The 26,638-nt window shown below is 39.6% G+C and overlaps 3 protein-coding genes across 5 annotated transcripts in view; 2 read left to right on the forward strand and 1 right to left on the reverse strand.

Moving 5' to 3' along the window:
• LOC107102889 (sodium-dependent neutral amino acid transporter B(0)AT2-like) overlaps window positions 1-12,461 on the forward strand; it is a 31,276-nt gene extending 18,815 nt beyond the window's left edge. The window contains exons 6-12 of the mRNA XM_015402342.1: window positions 250-360; window positions 5,036-5,277; window positions 5,535-5,733; window positions 7,541-7,733; window positions 7,979-8,138; window positions 9,661-9,823; window positions 11,454-12,461. Of these exons, the coding sequence (XP_015257828.1) occupies window positions 250-360; window positions 5,036-5,277; window positions 5,535-5,733; window positions 7,541-7,733; window positions 7,979-8,138; window positions 9,661-9,823; window positions 11,454-11,831 (1,446 nt within the window). The 3' untranslated portion in view covers window positions 11,832-12,461. The remainder of the gene's footprint in view (window positions 1-249; window positions 361-5,035; window positions 5,278-5,534; window positions 5,734-7,540; window positions 7,734-7,978; window positions 8,139-9,660; window positions 9,824-11,453) is intronic.
• Window positions 12,462-15,666: 3,205 nt separating this feature from the next.
• LOC107102888 (sodium-dependent neutral amino acid transporter B(0)AT2-like) lies at window positions 15,667-18,568 on the forward strand. The gene is made up of 2 exons (XM_015402341.1): window positions 15,667-15,839; window positions 17,470-18,568. Exons 1-2 carry the CDS (start codon window positions 15,699-15,701, stop codon window positions 17,845-17,847), a joined length of 519 nt encoding a protein of 172 aa, XP_015257827.1. The 5' UTR covers window positions 15,667-15,698; the 3' UTR covers window positions 17,848-18,568.
• A 4,634-nt stretch (window positions 18,569-23,202) lies between these two features.
• lrrk2 (leucine-rich repeat kinase 2) overlaps window positions 23,203-26,638 on the reverse strand; it is a 78,002-nt gene continuing 74,566 nt past the window's right edge. For 2 of the 3 annotated variants that reach the window (XM_015402344.1, XM_015402343.1), the window contains 7 exons: window positions 25,742-25,814; window positions 25,469-25,659; window positions 25,176-25,328; window positions 24,896-25,104; window positions 24,392-24,460; window positions 24,134-24,293; window positions 23,203-23,735 (listed from right to left, as the gene is read on the reverse strand). In XM_015402344.1, coding sequence (XP_015257830.1) covers window positions 24,169-24,293; window positions 24,392-24,460; window positions 24,896-25,104; window positions 25,176-25,328; window positions 25,469-25,659; window positions 25,742-25,814 — 820 coding nt within the window. In that variant the 3' untranslated portion in view covers window positions 23,203-23,735; window positions 24,134-24,168. Of the gene's footprint in view, window positions 23,736-24,133; window positions 24,294-24,391; window positions 24,461-24,895; window positions 25,105-25,175; window positions 25,329-25,468; window positions 25,660-25,741; window positions 25,815-26,638 lie in introns of those variants that run through there. The other variant, XR_001482146.1, reaches the window with a different exon arrangement.

The raw sequence follows: 26,638 nt of genomic DNA on the forward strand, positions 1-26,638 counted from the left end.
GTTAGCAAAAAAAAAAAAAAAAATGTAAAAAAATTAAATAGAAAAAAAAAATACATTTGGAAAAAAAAAAGGAAATAAAATCTTTAAAAAAAAGCGAAACATTCTTTGTTCTTTATTTACTACATTAATGGAACAAATTTAACTCCATATACCCCCAATTAATCAGGCAGTGAGTTCAAACATTTCATTGTGAACTTTCTCAGACTTCCACTTCGACAGCTTAACAGGACTCCTCTCCTCTCCCTGCAGGTGATGTACTTCAGCTCCTTGTTTCCGTACGTTGTCCTGATCTGCTTCCTGGTTCGGGCTCTGCTGCTAAAGGGCTCCATCGATGGAATACGACACATGTTCACACCCAAGGTAGAAACAAATCCAGGCTGTTTGGTCTCATCTGAGCATAGATTTCCACAAAATCCATCCTCACTTGTTATCGTATATCAGAGGTCATGGATTAGTGAACTGCGGTCCAGCTCCGGACCCACCTGCTGGCTAATCCGGACCCAACCTGATTTAAAACATTTATAAATTACTGCATGTTGTCCGACGACAGTGTCTAACTTCACTTGCACTGCTTGTCCTGTTAATATGGTAAAGCCGTCCGGAGCATCTGGCACCAGGCTGCACGTGATACAAATTAGCAATGAGCTGCTGTCAGTCTGGGTTGCTGCTGCTGTGACTTTTAGACACAGCAGACAAACCTGTGGCAAGCCGGGCGATGGGAAAGAAGGAGAAGACGATGAGAAAAAGAGAGCAGAGAAAGTGTGGACTGCTGGAAGAACTGTGGTGAACTGGTGAAAGAAAAGTGAAATGGTGCTCAAAGATGACCCTGCAGTTAGAGGATGTTTGGCTCAACCTGCTGCTGTGAAGCAGGATTCTCCACCATGAACAGAATCAAAAATAAATATGGATCCAGGCTCAAAATGAGCTCCTTGATATGTGCTTTAGAATGGCTTTGTCTCCATTCAAACAGCTTTAAAGCCTTGCAGGGCAGCATAAAGCCCACTGCCAACATTAAGACAGAAAAAAGAAAAAAAACAAACAAAAAAACGGTCAGTTCAGGCGTTTTATTAAATATGTAAATCAGGATAATGTCTGTATACCAAACTGAACGATTGTCAATATATAACATGGATGCGGGCTGCTCAGTGGCACAGAAGATAGCACAGCCGCCTTGCAGCAAGAAGATCTGGGTTTGATTCCCGGCCTTTGGTCTTTCTGTGTGGAGTTTGCCTGTTCTCCCTGAGCATGCATGGGTTCTCTCCAGGTCCTCCAGCTTTCATGTCAAAAAACATGACTGTTTTTCTCTGTGCTGCCCTGCGATGGACTGGCGACCTGGACCCCGCCTCTCGCCCGTAGACAGCTGGAGATAGGCACCAGCACCCCTTGTGACCCTGCTTGGGATAAGCGTGACAGAAAATGGATGCATAAAGACCTCATTTTATTTCCGTGTTAAATTCTGTTTAAAGTAACAGATTACAATAAAAAATGTCCCCGGACCTTTAATGGTTGATGATTTTTTTTTATCCGGACCCCACTGATTTTTAATTGGTGACCCCTGTCTTGTATTAAACATGCACTTCAGAGTTTCTACTGTTCCCTTGCTGCATTGCCTGGTAGTTTCATTGTGTTAAACTCAAACAGTACATCTGCATGTAATAGGCCGGCTCCTCGGCAGCACGCAGCCAATAGCGCTTCAGGCCGCTGAACCATGTTGCCATGGAAACAGCAGTTACAGGGTCCTTATGTAAGCAGACAGCCCGAAGACGGCGGTTTTTAGCAGAGCTTGTCTGTCTTTTGTGTCTGCCTCCTTCTCGCTGCTTCAGATGGACATCAAAGCATTCGGGGTGTGTCCTCCTCCTGGGGGGGGGGGCTGGATGATGCCACACAGTGGCTGTTGGGTTTTTCAGTCGTCGTCCGACGGGATGGGATAGTAAATTTTCAGGTAATATCATTTGCTGTGAGGATTTAGGGCCTCTGATCCTGTAAGGAGGGAAGTTCACGGAGTCAGACGGGGTCTGGGTTTTCAGGTTAGAGGTGCAGCTGAAAGCCGAATCACCACTACTAAATGAATAGTTACAAAATCTCTGCGTCAAACACCTTTAAGAGGCCCCCAGAGAAGAAGCTTTACAAACCATATCAGCAAAACATAAACAGTTTCAGTGAGACGATTGAAAGAATTTAATTATACATAAAATGAGCTACTGAGCCGAATTTCTTCTTAGTCACTCTGCCATTAAAGAAAGTTCCTTTCTGATTGCATTATTGATCAGCTACATGCTTCAAGATCATCACTTCAGACAATCTTTAAATAAATGTCTTGAAATGTAGAAAATTCAATTTGATTATTTACCAAGTTCGATGTGGAAATAATCTAATTTAACATGATTAAAATGTTTAGCCTGCAGATTTTATATCTGTTACTTAACTAAAACTACTTTAACTAAAAGGTAAAATCTTTTTACATGATTATGTAAGTTATTGATGGATTTGTTGCATCAGAATTTAAACCTTGGCTTAAATATTTGACCAGAAATAAAAGCAAGTTGATTTAAAAATCATTAAAGGAGCATTTCTCTACGTTTATCATTTTTAGCTAATCTTAGAATGGAATCACATTGCAGAAAAATCATTAATAAAATGAAAGCATCAGGTTATTTTTGTAGGATTACTCAGTTCAGATTTTAAACATAAAACACTCTGAAAAAGAGCTGGCCTGTTTGTTCAGATGAGAAAAAACAGAATATTTCTTTACCATTCTTTGCTGTGAGGTAGTTTCATTGTTTGTGGGATCTAAATATGAAATTTGAAAAAAGAAAAATAGGGACCTGTCAGAAACTATTGATCTATGATGCATCAGGCAGGTGGATAAGAAATGTTCATTTGAAACGTGTTTGATTAAATAAAAACAGATTGAAAAAGGACAAATTCACAAGACAGGAGCAAGGAACCATTATTTCCCTGTAAAGGTTGAAAAACAGATAGATAAATGACCGAACCTGAGCAGAAACCAGGGCTGATCACAGACAGCAGGTGGATGGACCGATTACACAGAAAATACAAACAACGAAAAGCATCAAATAACCAGAGCAAAACTGCTGAAGAGATCGAACAAATAAAACTAAACCAAGATAAATGAGAGAAAGGAAACTAAAGAATAAGAGATTAGGGCTGGGTATTTTCGCCAAAGTCATGAATCAATTCGATTTTGATTCATACAGTTCTAAATCGATTCATTTCGATTCAATCTGTTTTTACAGTAATGAAAGAGGTTCAACTGTGTTTCGAAATACTCATGTATTTTATTTTTTCCTGTCATATTAAACACAAAGTGCAAACCTGTAAATCAGACAGTTTAAACTGATGTGAACAAAACTGTCTCAAAAGTGCAAACTTGTTTGAGAAAAGTGGAAAAGTGAAGCCTCACTTGTGGAAGCGGACGTGACACATTATATCTGCAGCGTTGTCTGTAACAGCCACCACGTGTTTGCTGCTCAGCCCCCATGTCTTCAGTCAACCTATTGGCTATATTTGCAGCTGTCTGGCTTGAAGTAATCTTGAGTGCATCTTTCCTGCTCATTTGAACGTCACGCGCATCACTATAAAACTAATCGATCTCATTCCCCAGACATTGATTTTGCAAAAATGTAAAGGAATCTATTCAAAATCGATTAAATCAATTTTTTTACCCAGCCCTATAAGAGAAAATACTTAACTCATGTGGACATAAAAAATAAACTATTAGGGCAAAAACTAAACACCAAAACTAATGACAGGCTTAAGGCAAAACCCAAACAGGAAATTCTTAACGTAAAAGTTAAAATTCCAAATAAAAAAGAATAAAAAGAAAACAAATAGCAAAGTTTAAAGTTCTCAATAAAAAAAATGAGGATGCAATTATGGATAAGCAGACGATACTCAGAGGGCATCTCAATTATTAGCCAGAAATTTCTGATTCTTAGGTTGAAGTTTTCACATGAAGCAAGCTGTGGAATTATGGTGAATGTAAAGACTGCCGATCAAGGAAGTAGGTCCTGATCCAAGATCGATCCAGGACTTCAGGTACGACTGATATTTACAGCCTCTATCAGGTCCAGAGGACAGGCTGAAGTAATGCGGCGTGATAATACGTAGTTTGACTCATGGTGATGTTAAGAAATGGATGGAGTAATGAACAAAGAGGAGAAGCTCCAAGTTTAACCCATCAGGAGAAGCTCTGTCTGAGAGTCCAGCCGTCATGGCACCACAAGCAGAGATTTAAAATTAGAACTGTACAACATGCAAAGAAAAAAAAGAAAAGCTGTGACTTTATTCCCTTCATTAGGACCATTGGGTGAGATTTTACCAGAAAACAAAGATTGATTCCTGATTAATGCAGCCCAACTTTATTAACGGATTATCAGGATTATTCACAGTATTTTGTTCAATGAGTTTTAAGCTTTTTTATAATAAAAGTAGGAACTCTATTGATGATGATGATCTATAATGGAGGTCTTCAGCAGGGGGTCTGCGACCCCTATGGGGTCAATAGAGGTACTGCATGGGGGTTACGAAAGTTTTGGTTGATTGGACTTTTTTTTATATTCCCCCCTGCAAATTTTTCCACTAGTTGAAATGTCTTTAAATCCACATTAACATGAATTCAACAGACTGTAGTAAACAGATAAATGGAGGCAGAAGAAGTCTTTCAGTCATCAATGCTCACATTCAGCGACACACAGGAGCTCTTTCAATCTGGGCACCGTTTCATTCACAACACCTGTCCTATCAACCAGGAATCAGAATCAGAAATACTTTAATAATCCCAGGGATTAATTAATTTCATTACATTACATTACTCCATATGTTTAGAGTGACTATAGGACCAGTTTGATATAACACAATTTCATACCAGATATATAATTAGGGGCTCCCCGCTCCATCTCACCATCAGTTTGGGGGTCCTTGGCCAGGAAAATGTTGAAGACCCCTGATCTATAAGGCTCCTCTGAATCTGTGGACCTCTGAGTTTCCTCTCCTCTGTTTGCTTTAACCTCAGCTGGAGATCATGCTTGAGGCCAAAGTGTGGCGAGAGGCGGCCACGCAGGTCTTCTTCGCGCTGGGCCTCGGCTTCGGCGGCGTCATCGCCTTCTCCAGCTACAACAAGCGCGACAACAACTGCCACTTTGATGCTGTGCTGGTGTCCTTCATCAACTTCTTCACCTCCGTGCTGGCCACCCTGGTGGTGTTCGCTGTGCTGGGCTTCAAGGCCAACATCATGAACAGCAAATGTGTTGCGCTGTAAGTTCGAGCTTCTTCCCCGAATCTACTTCCCCACCATCGGGGATCAGACTCTGATCCTGAGTGAAAAGGACCCAGACTCTCACTGATGTCCTATAAAAACTCTAATTTTGTTTGTCTATGACTTCATTAATGCGGGTGTAATATGTTTAACGTTGATACAGACATAGTAAATAAGCTAAATTAATTACTTCATAGCAAAATTAAACATTTTTATATATTATTTATGCATTGTTTCCCTTTCTTCTGTTCTGTAGAAACACTAATAAGATAGTGGGGCTGTTGGGTAATGGCATCGAACCAAGCCTTATTCCCCACCATATCAACCTGACTCAGGTTAGTCAGATCACTGCAGAAGACTACCATCAGATGATAGAGATCATCAAAGGAGTGAAGGAGAACGAGTTCCCCAAACTGGAGCTGGAGTCGTGCAGCATTGAAGATGAACTCAATCAGGTACAAGCTGCTAAAATCTGAGAATGATCTTTGTGATTAGAAGGCAGCATGTTGTTCATGCTGCATTTAACAGTTATTTTATTAAGCCCATTAAACTGCTTTTTTAAAAATAATATATAATTAGTAATTAACCTTATAAAGCAAAGTCGTTCCTCAGGCAGTTAAGCCTCGTCTCTGCTGCTTGCCCGCTCTCTCTAAAGGCCAATTTATGCTTTTGACTCATAGCCTCTGCAACCGTCAAATCTGTCTCTGTGTGCGACTACGCCGACTACGCAGCTGTGATTGGTCCTTAGTATGTCTTTCCGGCTGTCTGTTTGGTCGTCCTTCTCGATTCGGTGCCGGGATGCGCCATTTTTAAAAACCAAGGAACTACAATGGACAACTACTACGAAAGGTTAATCAGTCTGTTTACCAACTCCATTAACAGAACCTGTTCCTCTTCGATGTCTAGCAACTCTAGATCCATCTCCGTCACCGTGATATCTTGCAGACGCGCCATTGTTGTTTTGGAAGATAAACACTCCCGCCCGGCGCCGCCAAAGTTCTCGCGAGTTCTCGAATAGGCTCCCCCTTGCGCCTTCCAGACTAGGGGTGTAAATCACATCCATCATGGCGATTCGATTCAGTATCGATTTCCTGACCCAACGATTCGATTATTTTCGATACTCAAGAATACACCACGATTCGATTCGATTAATCTATTAATCGGTTAAATGTTTTTTTTATCATTATTATTTTTTTTACACCTTACAGGCTAAACAAAGTTTCAAGTTTGAAATAAATCAATGAAAGCTGTAATACCGTTATGCATTTTTTGCTGTTATGCACAACAGCAAAAAACAGAAGTAGAAAAGTTGCATCATAAAATACTGCAAAAATTCTGCAGAAAATCAGTGCAATGAGTGCAATGCAATACCTCGGCTCCAGAGTGTGGACGTCCCCGCCCCCTTGAGAGACGCTCCACTGCACCTCTCCCAAATTGTAGTTGACCGCAAACAGTGCCGCGGACAGGAGGCCAGTTTGTTTTGTTTTTATGACCAAAATTGCGGAAAACAACTCGTGAAATTTGACCCGCTAGAAGAGCGAGATGCGCGAGAACGCTGGGAAAACATGAATCGATTATCTTGCAGACGTGTCGATGCATCGAATCGTTGGCTTTATTTACTGTTAGCTTTGCTTTCCCGTTAAATTTCTAATTTAATAAACAGAAGTGCATTTAGAAACAAAGAAAGGAATATTTTTTTACTTATTTTACCTTTAATAGTTTATTACATTTCTTTCATTTTTTAAGATCTTGTTCACTTTATTTTGCAAAATTACCACAAACCTAACAAGCCTATTGATGCACATTCTGCTCCTAGGAAGGACTGTATTTGGAGCACTGTGCTGCCATCTATTGGTCAAAGCCTGAATTTCATCTGGTGTTGACTTGATTGTCTTTTCAAAATGTGATAAAAAAAAAGAGTGATTCAAAGGTAGATATGTTCTGGTATTATAAAGATTTAAAAAGCCAGTTTGAGGAGCAGGGATTAAAAAGTCATCATATCTCTGAATGGAAAACATATTTTGTTCAGATTTTGCTCAGATAATCGCTGTGTCACTGCATGCGCTGTATCCAAATTAATTATCTCTATTTAATTTAGTTTTTTTATATATATATTTGCAAATAAATTCCGGCAGTTAAATGTCAGAAACCAGATAAACTTGAACTTCTCCTAAAGTAGAACGCCTGAAGTCAGGGACTAGCAATTAAGCTTTAATACCTTGTGGGTTTCCTATTACCTACTTATTTTTCGTGCTCTAACAGGCAGTCCAAGGCACAGGCTTGGCCTTCATCGCCTTCACTGAAGCTATGACCCACTTCCCTGCCTCGCCTTTCTGGTCCGTCATGTTCTTCCTCATGTTGATTAACCTGGGCCTCGGCAGCATGTTTGGCACCATCGAGGGAATCCTCACTCCGCTCATCGATACGTTCAAAGTCCGGAAGGAGTTTCTCACAGGTCAGAGAACAGAAGGTTCTTTGTTATCCTGAAGCATTCTAAATGTGTTGTAAAAAAGAAAAAAAAATTGATAATTTCAAAGATGCACAAAATATGAAATGAAAGTATTAATTATTTTAAATTATTTTAAATTATTTTAAAGTAAAGAATTAAAGGAGCTGAAAAGCAAAGGGTTTCAGGAGAAGCTGGCTGTGTTTGTTCTGCATTTATTTTCCAGTAACGGGGTTCCTCCCTGTCTCTTGCAGTGGGCTGCTGTGTGCTGGCCTTCTCCATCGGTCTTCTTTTTGTTCAGCGCTCAGGGAACTACTTTGTGACCATGTTTGATGACTACTCCGCCACTTTACCGCTGCTCATTGTCGTGGTGCTGGAAAACGTGGCAATCGCCTGGTTCTATGGGATCAACAAGTAAGCAGGTGTTACTGTCAGCAGATTAGTATGGAGTGAGTTTTGTTCCATTATTAGGTGCATTTCCGTGAGGTTTTTCTAAGCGTCACATGGAAGAAAATTTCTTCTATGTGCTAGCTATGTGTTTTGGGCTTTCTTGAAAAAGTGTTAATGCATTAAACAGGAAATGGAAATATTTATTTTGAATCAGCTCAGAGGTAGCAAACTTTTATGTCACATGACTGATCAGCTGTCTCTGCTGTCAGCGTCTTCCTGGATGTTCCTATTATACAGATAAACATGGCTGGAAGCAACATCTCTATTACTAGCTGAAATGTTAATGTAAGAACAACTGGCCACATAGCAACACATTCATTCAAACCTACCTCCATTTCTGATCTGTGGTCAGTGCTTAACTTCAGCCTCTACTTCCTGTTTATAATAGCCGACCGTGATGTAATGTCTACAGCAACATATTATGAGATTAAGCTTTACATGGCTTGCATAATTCGCTTTAAACGAAACAAAGTGTTTTACTCATATACCTTTTTTTTTTTTTTTCACTTTTAAAAGTCTGTTAAAATTTTGCATTTCAGTTGGATGAAAGCAGGCTACTGCTGCAAGCAAAGTACGCATTTTGTTAATTCAGATAAAAAGATGGAATACAGGACAATCTTCTTAAGCAAAAAATGCTCTTGAGAGGAACTTTGTTGTTTTCTCAGATTATGTTTTTCTAATATTTTTTTTCCTAATTTATTTTTTCAAACTTTGTTTTCCTTTTATATATACATATATATATACTTTTTACAGATTGACTATTATGAATTGCATTCTTTTCAAATTACTTTTCCCAAATCCCTTTCAGCCCAATGCAAACATTCGCCCATTGACCAATAAAATGTTGTTTCTAACATCTAGCAGAAATGGGTCTTCTCTCCAGAGGAAAGCCCGCCCTTAGAAGTGAAGATAATTTGACCTATAATTAAAGAAAAAAGTTCTCCAGGGCTGATATTTAATGAGGAGTTTATTTGCTATTTAGGTGTAGAAGAAAACCTGGCTTTGACCCTATATGCTGATACACTCCTGCTGGTAAATCTGTGAGGGGGAGGTTGGTAAAGAAGTGAGTGAAAGAAATATATTATTTGCATTATCTTAGCCTGGGCTCCATCTGGGCAGATGTTGTACATTACCTGTGGAACCCCTTGCTGCAAGTAAAAAGACACAGGATGTCAACAAGGCGGGGGTCTTGTTTCACTTTTAGTGTGATGAATATTTTTCCAACAAAAATCCTAAAAAAAATTAACAGTGAAAATGTGAAAAAAATTTAATTTTTTTAAAAAACAGTTAAGTTTAATTCTGGATTGTTGTTTTTTTTTATTTTTATCTTCATATACTAAACATGTTTTTTGCTTAACAATAATGGAACAAATGTCACTCCATACTGTAGGTTGGCATGTGACTAAAATAAAGTCAACAGTTCTTTTTTTATAATTTGTTTGCTTCTAAAGAAAATGTGATTGGGTTCTCCTCCCCACTTCCTCAGATTCTTTGAAGACCTGAGGGACATGCTGGGCTTTACGCCGTACCGCTTCTACTATTACATGTGGAAGTACATCACGCCCATCCTGCTGCTGGTCCTTCTCTGCTCCAGCTTCATCCAGCTGGCGATGACGCCGCCCAGCTATAGTGCCTGGATACAGGAAGAGGTGAGTCGCCGTCTCTGTTCCATCTGCTGAGACCCCGGCAGTGGTGGAAAGTAACAAAGTACATTTACTTGATTACTCTATTAAAGTACTTTTTTAGAGTATCTACTTTACTTGAGTAATATTTCTGGTGGGTACTTAAAACTTTCACTCCACTACATTTCAAGGTCAAATATTGTACTTTCCTTTAGGCTCAGCTTAGTTTGTGAACCTCTGTTGCTGTTGTTCTTTCTTGAAATGCAATTTTAAAATGCCAGACAGCAGCCCTGAGGAATGAATTTGGACGTCTTGATGACATTCCACAAATGGGAGAAACTCAGGGCAGATATTATTTGTAGTTTGAATTTTATTAAGTCGTTAGTTCTTGCCATGTGGCTAGTTTCTGTTTCTTTAGTCACTATTCCACAGTGAAAGTGTGAGGAAAATGGAAAAAAAAAAAACGTATGTTTTTGTTTTGGTTTGTTTTTAAATAAAAAAAAAGGTGTCCTTATTTTTTTAGCAGCATTTTTATGCTGAAGCTCTTTACAAGTGGTGTGGAATCTGTAGCGGGTGGTTCTACGCATCGATACATCAGATGTACTGATATTAGAACATTTTATTGGTGTTTTTGAATATTTTTGAGTAGCTTAAGTACTTTTAAATGCAAGTACTTTTGAATACTATATTCAAAAGTGTGTCCTTCAATACTTTAACTTCAGTAGATGTTTGACTGAGTAACTTTTACTTATAGTTGAGTAAGATTTAACTATGAGTTTCAATACTCATGAACTGCTGTTGAGTACTTCGTCCAGCACTGGACCCGGGCTCTGTGGCTCGGTCACCCTGGAGTTAAATGAAAGCCGGGAACAATAAACAGGATGTTTGGTCAAAGACCCAAAGCTGTGATTTTACAACCAAAGATAATAAAAGCTGAAGGAGACACAGCTCTAAACATAGTCTTTAGTTTGTCAGGTAAAGCTAAAGTTTTCATATTTTTAATTTTAAAGAAGTCACAACATTTAATGTATTTTATAGAGATCGGATGTCGTGAGACACCATGAATTAGTAACTCATTGGGAAAGAAAAGTAAAAAGAAATGTTTTTTACAGTTTGTTTTCCTAATAAAACACTAAAATTTATGGTTGGTTTGTTGGGTCATCAAATCCACTTCGCCCAGCTTCCCCATTGGTGCTTTAGAAAAGGATGTTGACAGCATGGGGCAATGCTGCGTTCAGAGCATCGTCTTCCACATATGAGCTGTGGATCTCTGCAGCTCCTCCAGAGGTATCCCAGCCCAGTTGCTTTTAGCTCTGATCGAAGCTCCCCATGAACCGTTTGGATGTCAGACCTGTTTTTCTTTAGAAGTGCTTTTTCTGGATTCGTTTAGTTGCACTGAAGTTTCATTTAGGGGGTAATAGAGTAAAGGAGGTAAAATGTAATTCAGCTGTTAGATTTTTAAAGGTAAAACATTTCAAAAAACCTTCCTTAGCAACTGCTTTAGTTTCTCCATTATATAAAATTTACTGAGGTTTGTGGTTTTATTGTGATGTTTCCTGAGGTTTGATTACTTTCTGAAGGAGCTGTAAGGAGTAAATAACATATTTTGGATTAGAGCTGATCATACATCTATTTTCTTTCCTCTCCCATCCTTCAGGCCACGGAGAAGACCCTTCACTTCCCTCCCTGGGGGATCGCGGTGTGCATCTCCCTGGTGGTGATGGCCATCATGCCCGTTCCGGTGGTCTTCTGCCTGCGCTTCTTCAACATCATCGATGAGAACACCGGTGGCCTGTCCACCGTCTCCTATAAGAAGGGCCGTGTCATTAAGGAGACCCCCCGGCCAGAGGACGACGACGACGCCAGCCTGATCCATGGCAAGACACCCAGCGAGGCACCCTCGCCGATGCCCGGCAAAAACATCTACCGAAAGCAGAGCGGCGGGGGGGCGGAGGTTAACACGGCTCCCAACGGCCGTTACGGGATTGGTTACCTGATGGCGGACATGCCAGATATGCCCGAGTCGGACTTGTAGACCGACTGATAGTTTGCCCTACCCGGCCGTTCCTCTCCTCCACCCTTGTGCGTGCGTTTAGTCAGCCATTATCATCGTACATTGTTACCACAAAGTCTGATCTGAGTAGATAAGGTAGCTGCTCTGTTGTTTGTCGTCTCTGAACCTTATGTGACTGTAAGCAGAAAAACTAACGGTTTCGGAAGAGAAGTTCTTGTCTAACCCGACTGCACCTCACAATCAGAAAAGAATTGCTGTATAAAATGTTTTTTAGGTCTCATTTTAATCAAGTATTGAAGTTGTTTTCAGTGGATTCACTATGGAAGGACACAAAGATCTAAATCTTTCTTCATTTCTGGCCAAATTTCACGTCAGCCTCGCTTAAATCAGTGAGAAGACAGTGTTTGTATCCCGTTGTGGTCTGGGACTGAAGTGTGCCTAAATCATTTATATTTGTTTATAGAATACACACGTTGTAAATTTGAGGTATTCTGTAAATACAATATAAATATTATATATTTATCCTGATGGTTTGGATATCAGAGCAGTGTTTTTAAGGTTCAGAGGTACTTAACTCTCATGTCTTTGTTTTTTTACTAATGTTCTGTCCATGTCGGTGAGGACCGAGTCCTCTTTGTAAATATTTTTTCATGAAATGCTTAAATTGCGATGTCTCACCCAACCCCCTCCCTCCTCCAGTTCAAAAATAAAAGTCAAAGACAATCCACATTTTGACCATTTTTTGTTTTTTCATGATTTCTTTATGATGAGATATATTTCATTGGGAGACACTCAGAGGATAAATGCACATGTTGAGCCATTTAAAAAATGGATATAAAAGGAACAAATTTGTAAAGGCTTCATGAAATGATTGTTTCGAAAAATTAAATAAATTAAATGAAAAATAAACAGACACAACTTACACTTTATATTTAAAAACATTTACAAAGGGGGTAATGTTTATTTCTTACTGCGTATTTGATGCCCAAACAGCTCAGCAGATAGGAAATGTCTATAAAAACAATTAAAACCATAGCAGCCTGATAATTTAATGATCTAAGAGCGACAGTGGAGAGGAAAAAAAACCCTCTTAACAAACCTACAGCAGAAACAGGCTCAGTGTGAGCGGCCATCTTCCAAGTACTAATAGGTTTCAAGGAGACAGAAGCAGATGTACAGAAATAAGCAGAGATACAAAAGGTAAATGTCAACCAGCTCCATCTCGTCCCGTTCAGGAAACAAACAGCCAGGCAGACGAGCTCTGATCCAGCTATCATGTCAGATGATGAAAGACAGAACATCCAGTCACAGTCAGAGAAACAGGACTACACTGGAAAACAGGCCAGAGTGCCAGAATAGAGATAGAATGAAGCAGAATGATGAAAAAGGGGTCCTTATGTCCTCCAGCTGTCTAATCCTATAGCAGCATAACTATAGAGTTAGCTCTGGATAATCTAAACCACTCTAACTATAAACCTTAGTCCCTAATTTCTACTTTTAGAAATTCTAGGAACCACCAGTAAACCTGCAGATTGTTCAGCATTTCATTTGAAAAAAGGGCCACATTGCTGTGGAAATGCTTTACTTAGATGGTGATTTGGTAAACTAACAGGTTATTGAATACAGATCAATAAATTTAATAATTGATGAATACATTTATGAATTGTAGTTATGGATCAGCCAAAAAATGGGAGTCAGCCCACCAGGCAAATGCCCTGTAAGCCCAGTGACCAGTCCATCCCTGGGTGCCAGCCTCATTAATTAGTTTTTTGTTTTTTAATGCACTTAAATTAGCCCTTGTTGTAGATGCTGAGCCCAACAGGACCACACAGTCCTCCGCTGTGACCTTTCTAAAGGTTGAAGCATAAAGACAGATGGGTCATTCCTTTCTCCAGGGATTCCTAAACCCCTACTTAAAAAAAATCAATGAACAGCATCATTACAGTAGTTGGAAAACAGTTATAACTGTTATAGTTATAAAAGTTATAAAAGATTTAAAAAAATAAATTATAAAAACAAAAGTCTGCATTTGGATGACATCTACCTCAGAATCCAAAATGGCTGCATAAACACCAAAAATAAACGTCTGATCTGCACTTTTGACATGTTTTACTTTATCAACTCTGTTGCATCTAAATTTATAAACAACACAGATGAAGATAGCATTTTTTTTTTTTATCTGCGATACATTTGTTAAAGACCCTGATCACAATATTAAGACTGTTAAAAAAAATATAAATAAAAAAAATCCAAGAAGTTGCATTTTCTAAGTGGAGCTTCACAATGTTTACTAAAGAAATGAGAGCAAGCAGTCTATTCAGAACAACTGAACTGAAATAGGCCATATATCAACTGGTCAATAGTTAAAATAAAAAATAGAAAATGTAAATCAAGACCAGATTTCCATAAAACCTCACTAATGAACATTTGCACATATTTAAGTAAAGTTAGAGTTGACAATCCTCTTCCTGGGGCTTGATCTGATCTCTTTGTTGGCTCAGCCTTTCTGACTATCTTACAATGTTATGAGAAGAGGAGGAAGGTGTTTATGGGATATTCTTTCACATGATGGCAGAAGAGCAGATAGGATCTGTTTTAAAGAGACAAGGTAAAATATTTATCGCCATCTAGTGGTGCACTGACTCACCTGGTAAAATCAACACCTGTTGTTTTTTTTCCTGGCTATTATGTCTTTTTCTTTTTTCTTAAAATTATTTCTCTCACTTGAAAAAAAGTACGGATGTTACTCCATTGCAAGAGAAAGTGGAAGATAGAATGACCTACAGTTTATTTTGCTTATTTTTAACTCTTCGGCCACCAGCACATTTCCAGACACAGGTAAAACATGTTTGTCCTCTTTCAGCTTCTTTAATCTTAAATGCAGATACAACATGGCATCTCCCATTGGGATGATATTTATTAAAGCAATACTAGAACTCTGTCTGAGAAATACAGAAGAAGGAAGGCAATTAGAATGGTTTTATTGAAACAATATTTTTAGACTTTGGCACTCAGGCATCAGTGGGGTAAATGAACAATTCATTTTTACTTTGATTATATGCAGCAGCTGCTGAATGGGAACAGAGATGAAGCCCACCGGGGATGCAATTGGTGGTGGAACAAAGATGGAAGGAAGATGGATGACAGGTGGAACAAGGCGCAGGTTTATATGAGCTTGCACGATGAGAAAGCATAGAGCGACAGTGGAGAGGAAAAAAAACCCTNTGTTTCTAACGTCTAGCAGAAATGGGTCTTCTCTCCAGAGGAAAGCCCGCCCTTAGAAGTGAAGATAATTTGACCTATAATTAAAGAAAAAAGTTCTCCAGGGCTGATATTTAATGAGGAGTTTATTTGCTATTTAGGTGTAGAAGAAAACCTGGCTTTGACCCTATATGCTGATACACTCCTGCTGGTAAATCTGTGAGGGGGAGGTTGGTAAAGAAGTGAGTGAAAGAAATATATTATTTGCATTATCTTAGCCTGGGCTCCATCTGGGCAGATGTTGTACATTACCTGTGGAACCCCTTGCTGCAAGTAAAAAGACACAGGATGTCAACAAGGCGGGGGTCTTGTTTCACTTTTAGTGTGATGAATATTTTTCCAACAAAAATCCTAAAAAAAATTAACAGTGAAAATGTGAAAAAAATTTAATTTTTTTAAAAAACAGTTAAGTTTAATTCTGGATTGTTGTTTTTTTTTATTTTTATCTTCATATACTAAACATGTTTTTTGCTTAACAATAATGGAACAAATGTCACTCCATACTGTAGGTTGGCATGTGACTAAAATAAAGTCAACAGTTCTTTTTTTATAATTTGTTTGCTTCTAAAGAAAATGTGATTGGGTTCTCCTCCCCACTTCCTCAGATTCTTTGAAGACCTGAGGGACATGCTGGGCTTTACGCCGTACCGCTTCTACTATTACATGTGGAAGTACATCACGCCCATCCTGCTGCTGGTCCTTCTCTGCTCCAGCTTCATCCAGCTGGCGATGACGCCGCCCAGCTATAGTGCCTGGATACAGGAAGAGGTGAGTCGCCGTCTCTGTTCCATCTGCTGAGACCCCGGCAGTGGTGGAAAGTAACAAAGTACATTTACTTGATTACTCTATTAAAGTACTTTTTTAGAGTATCTACTTTACTTGAGTAATATTTCTGGTGGGTACTTAAAACTTTCACTCCACTACATTTCAAGGTCAAATATTGTACTTTCCTTTAGGCTCAGCTTAGTTTGTGAACCTCTGTTGCTGTTGTTCTTTCTTGAAATGCAATTTTAAAATGCCAGACAGCAGCCCTGAGGAATGAATTTGGACGTCTTGATGACATTCCACAAATGGGAGAAACTCAGGGCAGATATTATTTGTAGTTTGAATTTTATTAAGTCGTTAGTTCTTGCCATGTGGCTAGTTTCTGTTTCTTTAGTCACTATTCCACAGTGAAAGTGTGAGGAAAATGGAAAAAAAAAAAACGTATGTTTTTGTTTTGGTTTGTTTTTAAATAAAAAAAAAGGTGTCCTTATTTTTTTAGCAGCATTTTTATGCTGAAGCTCTTTACAAGTGGTGTGGAATCTGTAGCGGGTGGTTCTACGCATCGATACATCAGATGTACTGATATTAGAACATTTTATTGGTGTTTTTGAATATTTTTGAGTAGCTTAAGTACTTTTAAATGCAAGTACTTTTGAATACTATATTCAAAAGTGTGTCCTTCAATACTTTAACTTCAGTAGATGTTTGACTGAGTAACTTTTACTTATAGTTGAGTAAGATTTAACTATGAGTTTCAATACTCATGAACTGCTGTTGAGTACTTCGTCCAGCACTGGACCCGGGCTCTGTGGCTCGGTCACCCTGGAGTTAAATGAAAGCCGGGAACAATAAACAGGATGTTTGGTCAAAGACCCAAAGCTGTGATTTTACAACCAAAGATAATAAAAGCTGAAGGAGACACAGCTCTAAACATAGTCTTTAGTTTGTCAGGTAAAGCTAAAGTTTTCATATTTTTAATTTTAAAGAAGTCACAACATTTAATGTATTTTATAGAGATCGGATGTCGTGAGACACCATGAATTAGTAACTCATTGGGAAAGAAAAGTAAAAAGAAATGTTTTTTACAGTTTGTTTTCCTAATAAAACACTAAAATTTATGGTTGGTTTGTTGGGTCATCAAATCCACTTCGCCCAGCTTCCCCATTGGTGCTTTAGAAAAGGATGTTGACAGCATGGGGCAATGCTGCGTTCAGAGCATCGTCTTCCACATATGAGCTGTGGATCTCTGCAGCTCCTCCAGAGGTATCCCAGCCCAGTTGCTTTTAGCTCTGATCGAAGCTCCCCATGAACCGTTTGGATGTCAGACCTGTTTTTCTTTAGAAGTGCTTTTTCTGGATTCGTTTAGTTGCACTGAAGTTTCATTTAGGGGGTAATAGAGTAAAGGAGGTAAAATGTAATTCAGCTGTTAGATTTTTAAAGGTAAAACATTTCAAAAAACCTTCCTTAGCAACTGCTTTAGTTTCTCCATTATATAAAATTTACTGAGGTTTGTGGTTTTATTGTGATGTTTCCTGAGGTTTGATTACTTTCTGAAGGAGCTGTAAGGAGTAAATAACATATTTTGGATTAGAGCTGATCATACATCTATTTTCTTTCCTCTCCCATCCTTCAGGCCACGGAGAAGACCCTTCACTTCCCTCCCTGGGGGATCGCGGTGTGCATCTCCCTGGTGGTGATGGCCATCATGCCCGTTCCGGTGGTCTTCTGCCTGCGCTTCTTCAACATCATCGATGAGAACACCGGTGGCCTGTCCACCGTCTCCTATAAGAAGGGCCGTGTCATTAAGGAGACCCCCCGGCCAGAGGACGACGACGACGCCAGCCTGATCCATGGCAAGACACCCAGCGAGGCACCCTCGCCGATGCCCGGCAAAAACATCTACCGAAAGCAGAGCGGCGGGGGGGCGGAGGTTAACACGGCTCCCAACGGCCGTTACGGGATTGGTTACCTGATGGCGGACATGCCAGATATGCCCGAGTCGGACTTGTAGACCGACTGATAGTTTGCCCTACCCGGCCGTTCCTCTCCTCCACCCTTGTGCGTGCGTTTAGTCAGCCATTATCATCGTACATTGTTACCACAAAGTCTGATCTGAGTAGATAAGGTAGCTGCTCTGTTGTTTGTCGTCTCTGAACCTTATGTGACTGTAAGCAGAAAAACTAACGGTTTCGGAAGAGAAGTTCTTGTCTAACCCGACTGCACCTCACAATCAGAAAAGAATTGCTGTATAAAATGTTTTTTAGGTCTCATTTTAATCAAGTATTGAAGTTGTTTTCAGTGGATTCACTATGGAAGGACACAAAGATCTAAATCTTTCTTCATTTCTGGCCAAATTTCACGTCAGCCTCGCTTAAATCAGTGAGAAGACAGTGTTTGTATCCCGTTGTGGTCTGGGACTGAAGTGTGCCTAAATCATTTATATTTGTTTATAGAATACACACATGTTGTAAATTTGAGGTATTCTGTAAATACAATATAAATATTATATATTTATCCTGATGGTTTGGATATCAGAGCAGTGTTTTTAAGGTTCAGAGGTACTTAACTCTCATGTCTTTGTTTTTTTACTAATGTTCTGTCCATGTCGGTGAGGACCGAGTCCTCTTTGTAAATATTTTTTCATGAAATGCTTAACTTGCGATGTCTCACCCCACCCCCTCCCTCCTCCAGTTCAAAAATAAAAGTCAAAGACGATCCACATTTTGACCGTTTTTTGTTTTTTCATGATTTCTTTATGATGAGATATATTTCATTGGGAGACACTCAGAGGATAAATGCACATGTTGAGCCATTTAAAAAATGGATATAAAAGGAACAAATTTGTAAAGGCTTCATGAAATGATTGTTTCGAAAAATTAAATAAATTAAATGAAAAATAAACAGACACAACTTACACTTTATATTTAAAAACATTTACAAAGGGGGTAATGTTTATTTCTTACTGCGTATTTGATGCCCAAACAGCTCAGCAGATAGGAAATGTCTATAAAAACAATTAAAACCATAGCAGCCTGATAATTTAATGATCTAAGAGCGACAGTGGAGAGGAAAAAAAACCCTCTTAACAAACCTACAGCAGAAACAGGCTCAGTGTGAGCGGCCATCTTCCAAGTACTAATAGGTTTCAAGGAGACAGAAGCAGATGTACAGAAAGAAGCAGAGATACAAAAGGTAAATGTCAACCAGCTCCATCTCGTCCCGTTCAGGAAACAAACAGCCAGGCAGACGAGCTCTGATCCAGCTATCATGTCAGATGATGAAAGACAGAACATCCAGTCACAGTCAGAGAAACAGGACTACACTGGAAAACAGGCCAGAGTGCCAGAATAGAGATAGAATGAAGCAGAATGATGAAAAAGGGGTCCTTATGTCCTCCAGCTGTCTAATCCTATAGCAGCATAACTATAGAGTTAGCTCTGGATAATCTAAACCACTCTAACTATAAACCTTAGTCCCTAATTTCTACTTTTAGAAATTCTAGGAACCACCAGTAAACCTGCAGATTGTTCAGCATTTCATTTGAAAAAAGGGCCACATTGCTGTGGAAATGCTTTACTTAGATGGTGATTTGGTAAACTAACAGGTTATTGAATACAGATCAATAAATTTAATAATTGATGAATACATTTATGAATTGTAGTTATGGATCAGCCAAAAAATGGGAGTCAGCCCACCAGGCAAATGCCCTGTAAGCCCAGTGACCAGTCCATCCCTGGGTGCCAGCCTCATTAATTAGTTTTTTGTTTTTTAATGCACTTAAATTAGCCCTTGTTGTAGATGCTGAGCCCAACAGGACCACACAGTCCTCCGCTGTGACCTTTCTAAAGGTGGAAGCATAAAGACAGACGGGTCATTCCTTTCTCCAGGGATTCCTAAACCCCTACTTAAAAAAAATCAATGAACAGCATCATTACAGTAGTTGGAAAACAGTTATAACTGTTATAGTTATAAAAGTTATAAAAGATTTAAAAAAATAAATTATAAAAACAAAAGTCTGCATTTGGATGACATCTACCTCAGAATCCAAAATGGCTGCATAAACACCAAAAATAAACGTCTGATCTGCACTTTTGACATGTTTTACTTTATCAACTCTGTTGCATCTAAATTTATAAACAACACAGATGAAGATAGCATTTTTTTTTTTTATCTGCGATACATTTGTTAAAGACCCTGATCACAATATTAAGACTGTTAAAAAAAATATAAATAAAAAAAATCCAAGAAGTTGCATTTTCTAAGTGGAGCTTCACAATGTTTACTAAAGAAATGAGAGCAAGCAGTCTATTCAGAACAACTGAACTGAAATAGGCCATATATCAGCTGGTCAATAGTTAAAATAAAAAATAGAAAATGTAAATCAAGACCAGATTTCCATAAAACCTCACTAATGAACATTTGCACATATTTAAGTAAAGTTAGAGTTGACAATCCTCTTCCTGGGGCTTGATCTGATCTCTTTGTTGGCTCAGCCTTTCTGACTATCTTACAATGTTATGAGAAGAGGAGGAAGTTGTTTATGGGATATTCTTTCACATGATGGCAGAAGAGCAGATAGGATCTGTTTTAAAGAGACAAGGTAAAATATTTATCGCCATCTAGTGGTGCACTGACTCACCTGGTAAAATCAACACCTGTTGTTTTTTTTCCTGGCTATTATGTCTTTTTCTTTTTTCTTAAAATTATTTCTCTCACTTGAAAAAAAGTACGGATGTTACTCCATTGCAAGAGAAAGTGGAAGATAGAATGACCTACAGTTTATTTTGCTTATTTTTAACTCTTCGGCCACCAGCACATTTCCAGACACAGGTAAAACATGTTTGTCCTCTTTCAGCTTCTTTAATCTTAAATGCAGATACAACATGGCATCTCCCATTGGGATGATATTTATTAAAGCAATACTAGAACTCTGTCTGAGAAATACAGAAGAAGGAAGGCAATTAGAATGGTTTTATTGAAACAATATTTTTAGACTTTGGCACTCCGGCATCAGTGGGGTAAATGAACAATTCATTTTTACTTTGATTATATGCAGCAGCTGCTGAATGGGAACAGAGATGAAGCCCACCAGGGATGCAATTGGTGGTGGAACGCAGATGGAAGGAAGATGGATGCCAGGTGGAACAAGGCGCAGGTTTATATGAGCTTGCGCGATGAGCAAGCATAGAGCGACAGTGGAGAAAAAAAAACTCCCCTTGGAAAGAAATCTGACAGGACCAGGCTTACCATGGCAGTCTTCTGCCGGACTGGCTGGTGTTGCCTTGTGAAAGCAGTATGAGTCCAGGGTATTAGTTCAATAGGAGACAGATGGAGCTTTAGGAGATATGAAGAAGAGGATGGAGGAGAGTTGAATCAGAGTAATCAGAATCAAAGTTTGACACATGATCCAACTAAGATACTTGTTGGGGAGCAAGTTGAGCTGTTGATTTGAATGTTTCAGCAGGAATCTGATACTAATTGGATTATCAGGTGGTTAAATGCTAATTCGCTGCTTCATTCATGGATAAGCCTCTGATTGCATGATCCAGTTTATTCCAATGATCCAGTTTATTCCAATGAATTTCAGCCTAGGCTTCAGCCTAGGCTTCATTTTGTTTGCCAATATAAATCCAGATACACTTTAAAGCATGCAGATATTCAAAAAGTGGCCTGGGTGTTTTTTTTAGCTACATTTCTGAGGGAAAAGTCATGTGATAAGCTTTTAAAGTTCTCAATAACATTTATATAAACATTGATTAATACATGCATAACAATGGTTTAGTTATTATCACTAAATATGTATGAAACTCCTAGATCAGGTTGTCTTATCCGTGGTCCTCGGGGCCTAATGTCCTACATATTTTAGGCTTTCCCATGCCTCCAAACAGCCGACCTGAATGAAAAGCTGCTGTTCGATGTTCTTCTGCAACCATTTTTTTATTAAAGCATCTCCAATCATGATGCTCCCTCCATCTACTGTTCCACACAGTGGATGCCCTTCAACACTTGAAACTACATTCCCACTAAGCCTCTTAAGCCCATGTCACACCTTGATGATTTAGCTAGTGTATGTCTGACATACAAAAAAATCAGGCAAAAACGCTGGCATACAATGGATGAATAATGGGTCAGTTTTGTATAAGTTAGGAGCACGCTGAAACGAAGGCACACGTCGACATACTGCAAGTATTTGTTTTGAGCATGCTCTAAATTTCTTGACATATGCCAGCGTACGCTCATACATGGGCCATAAGTTACAGATTAATTATTTGATCATTGGCATACGTTAAGTGTACTGTAAGTTACTCATAAGTCATGGTGTATAGCTTATCCAAAACCTATGAGTAAGTGGTGCATAACTTATCTCCAACGCATGTCAACTAAGTATTTCTATTTATTTATTTTTTTGAGTTTTTACTGCACTAGTGGATAGTTTTTTTGACAGTAGGCTGAAAGGAAAGGGGGTATGAGAGAGAGGGAGAGACATGTGGCAAAGGACCACTGGCCGGATTCGAACCCGGATCGCCCGCATCGAGGACTAAGGCCTCCATACATGGGTCGTGCACGCCAACCAATGCCCACCTGCACGCCCATATAAACGTATTGACGTGTTCCAGACGACTGCTGAACATGTTTCTAACTCACAGCTACTGTATAATGGTGTATTGGCAGCGCTTGGTATAAAAGGGGGTTCACAGGAGGAAACCGCCAGTCCTTGCACACATGACGCTCTTTTTATTAATTTATTTATGCTTCTTTGGCTGGCAGTACCTCTGGGTGCATTGCTTCCCACCTCAGGAGCAGCGATGTACCTGTGGAGAGCAGCTTTAATTTATGCATTACGCAGTCATGCGGTATGCATAAGGTAGACTGTCGTTGGACATAGGTTCTGGATTCATTAAGCATACTCTATGTATACACCCAAAATTGAAAAACCACAGAAAGTTCAGCGTATGCCACAGTTTTAGGGGATTCTGGGACGTCAAGCATATGCTGGCTAAATCGTCGAGGTGTGACAGTGGCTTCAGAAACACTAGCATCAATATGCCTGAAAGAGTCATTACTGAGTCCTTTGACACTCTGATTTATTTTCAGCTTTGTAAAAAGTTTTTTTCTTAAAAAAGCTTTTTGTCTCTTGCTCCTTCTCCTTTTTACACCGATAAGCTTGAATTATAACCTTCTTTAGATCAAATCAAGCATTTTCTCTCTTTTTAGCATGCCTGCAATTCTCCAATTTTTGGCATTGGAACAGAACTATCTAACCTCACGGTACCAAATGGAAAATACTGTCAGATTTATTGTACATTAGCATCATAAATATTTTTAAGCAAATAAAAAAAAAGAAAAAACAGATTTGATCAACAGAAACCGAGAGTCAGTACCTTGTACAAAATAGCTTTACTGACTTGCTTTGTTTGGCATCACAATAAATTCAGCTAAAAGGATGTAAATACAATCAGAAAAAATTTACAAAGCAGGCAGTATCGGAAAATTTAGAGATTAATAAACCGGTATATATATACATATGTTTACACATACAGAAATAAATAATCAAATGACACTTTAATGGCTTTTCTTTTTGCGTCTTTTTCCAGTTTTTTTTCTGTCCCGTTGTCCACCAGGTTTAAATCCACCTCTGTTTTTTTCGGGGCAGGATTTTGTTCACATCTCTGCTTGAGGACGAAAGAACCCAGATTAAACCAATGGTGATAAAGATGCCTATTGTCTGATCAAACATGAGTCGGTCAATCCCAGGGTTCCTGCAGGAGCGCCGCAGCCTTTCTGTCTTCAACATCCAGCGTCAGAAAAGTCTGTGAAAAGTACGCCTGGTTTTTAGATGCTGAGGTAAAACATCCTCTTCACTGCAGCTGAAGAGTTAATCCCTTTTGGCTGACTCATCTTTAAAACAAAACATGTACTGATGTAAAACTTCAGCACCTGCTATTACTGATAATAATTGTTGGGGCTAAAGCTACTTATAAAAACCAAGCATAATTGGTTTATCCCATTAACACCAAGCATACAGATACTGGTACGACTCTCTAAGGGTGGAGCTTTGTCTTTTTTTATTAACAGCTTTAACTTTATAGCCCCATTTACCCTACTGTCTGAAAACCGATAAGTGACAGAAGGATGTATTTCTATGGATATGGAGGGATGTGTAATAACATCTGCCAATATTTTGGGTTAAATGTGTCTAAAGCAAAAGCATTTAACTGTATTTTTGAAATAAAGTGAAAAAAGAATTCAAGATTTTTTTTTTCTGATTAATTTAAAATGATTCTGACGATACGAACCGAGCCAAAAGCCTGATGGTGAGAGAACCTGTGGCTCAGGTGTGATGGAGCTGCTCCCTCATTCTGGCTGCGGCTCGCTCTCTCTTCTCACAGTGCTTTTTCAGGTCTTTGACCTCCAGAGGCAACATGCTGTTCCACACCATCAGCACCGACTCCTCATCTGAGGGACCAAAAACAAACAGGAACACCCACGTGTTACTTCTGCAGAGAAAGCCGCGCAGCGAGGCGACAGAGCAAACGAGGACACTTCGCACCCACCGTCATGGTTCTTGTCTCGTGGGAGCCTCCGACCCAAAACCAGCACAGCGTTCTTCCAGTTTAACGACTCTGATTGATGGAAAGAGGAAAAAGAAAAGCAACATTAGTGCACACACTGTTACGTATGAAGGAAAACTCACAGCGTGCCGGGTCGTGCGCACGCAAATAGCCCCAGAAACTGTGAAGCTAAAAGCCAAACAAAAACCCAGCTGCTTAAAAATGTTTTTCTTTTCTTATCTTTAGTTACTCAACTCTTTTTTTTCCTATTTGTTCTCACGCTCTCTTTGCTACAAAGGAGATACGAGCAGAAGGACTGAGGAGTTAACCTTCAGGCTGTTGCTCAGAGTAAAAGAGAAGTAATTTGACGTATTTAACTGTAAACTCAGCCTGAAGCTGTTGGTAAAATCCTTCAAAACCAAATCAGCTCCTTAGATCTACGTTTTTCCTCAGTAATGAACCCCTGAAATGACCAACGTGAAGCGGCTGCACATGCCGTGGACCCACGTATGAAAGCAGAGGCGATGGAGCGAACGGAATCACACAATGGCGCCAACACCTGCAGCGTCTGATGCTTGGAGAGCTCCAGCAGGAGCAGGTAGCCCCCTCTAGTGCCGATCCAGAGAGCTGCAGTGTTCTGCATCATCAGGGCCTTCACCGTGGCCCAGGTGGGGGAAACCTCGGCGGACGGCTCCACTCTGCAGCCAGAATCACGCCTACAGGGGAACAGAACCTATTACAGTCTGTCTGCTTTAGCGGGCGAACTCTAGGCGGCGGCGGCATGTACCTGATGATCTGAGCGCAGTCGATGCAATCCACCATCCTCTCACTCCTTTTATCCCACACCTCGACAGTCTGAGTCCCAGCTTTGCTGAGATACACGTGTTTGTCCACAACCATGCGGGAGACGGACGCCTCGCTGCTCAGAGACCGCTGCTGGCTGTAATGGCGCACATGCAAACAAACACAGATACGTTAGCAGGACTCATTTCAACGCTGCGGATAAAACATAAAAACAGGAGCAGCACCGTTCAGGAAGCTTTTTTTTTTATTTTAAAAAACCACACATAGGAGACTCACTGGAAGATGAGGTTTGGCCTCGTGTCGATGGCCTTGCAGACGTCGTAGTCGACGGAGAAAGCGAGGATCTTGGTCCCGCAGCCGGCCCACACGGTCCTGCTGTCCAGCGAGTGAGTGGACTGGCCCAGGCAGAGCAGAGGAGTGCTGACGCTTCCAACCATCAGAGTTTTAACAGGCTGACCGTCCTCCTGCTGGAGGGAGAGGAGAAGCAGGTGGTTACTATGACAACAATATCTACAACACTTCATTTTATCGTTAGGCATGAGTACTTACCATGAGCGCAGACTCAGTATAAACACTAAGAACTCCGTCTGCGGTCCCGACCAGCAAGTAGTTCTGTCTTTGGCTGCAAAGAAATCCAGAATTAAACTTTTTCCTGATTTAGATAATAAAAAATGTTTAAGATTGATGAGCCAGTCTTTGCAAAAGGTTTTATGGATAAGCACAATATTCTCGGAACCTGTGCAGCACTTAAAGAAGCGTAGTCGGGTTATATGTAGTGTAGAAATGATCAAGACCCATTTGATCCTGATAAAATAGGGTTATATCCACCAAACACCCATCCTGATAGTGTTTAAACCGTCCTTGTTAAGCCTAAATAGAACCCCATCTCTGGGTGTGACCAGCTGATCTAAATGTGGCGCCATCTACTGTATTATATAATATATATTATGTGTATTAACTGATCTGCAGCAACTCTAAGTTCTAGTCAATCCTCCTCAGAGCCTCTTATCAGAACATAGAGGAAAAATTAACGGAATAAATCGATTACCGTTCATAACAAATGCAGAGACACGGCATCAAGGTGAGAGTCAACAGTCCATTAATCTGTTTATAATATTCCTTGTACTTAGACTGAAGAGACTTAATATCGTTGCTGAAAATTGTATAAGTAATAATAAGGACATTTATTTACACATCCATTACTTCAGCAGCTGAGCACCTCAGCAGATTTAGCTTCTACTTAAGTGAACACCAAAGTTCAGACTGGATTCCCAGCGCTGTTCTATTCTTATCCTCTTGGAATCTTTTGTTTTTTAAACGTCATCTAGGACTTTCATTATTTCCACACTTCACTGAGAGATGCTAACCAGCCTAGCCACAGTTAGGGCCATCAACTCTAACTGAAAAAAACAAAAAGGAACACCTGATGGGCATTAGCGTTAAATT

This window comes from Cyprinodon variegatus, unplaced genomic scaffold (genome assembly GCF_000732505.1).
Source record: "Cyprinodon variegatus isolate N-32 unplaced genomic scaffold, C_variegatus-1.0 Scaffold1337, whole genome shotgun sequence".
Classification (NCBI taxonomy): domain Eukaryota; kingdom Metazoa; phylum Chordata; class Actinopteri; order Cyprinodontiformes; family Cyprinodontidae; genus Cyprinodon; species Cyprinodon variegatus.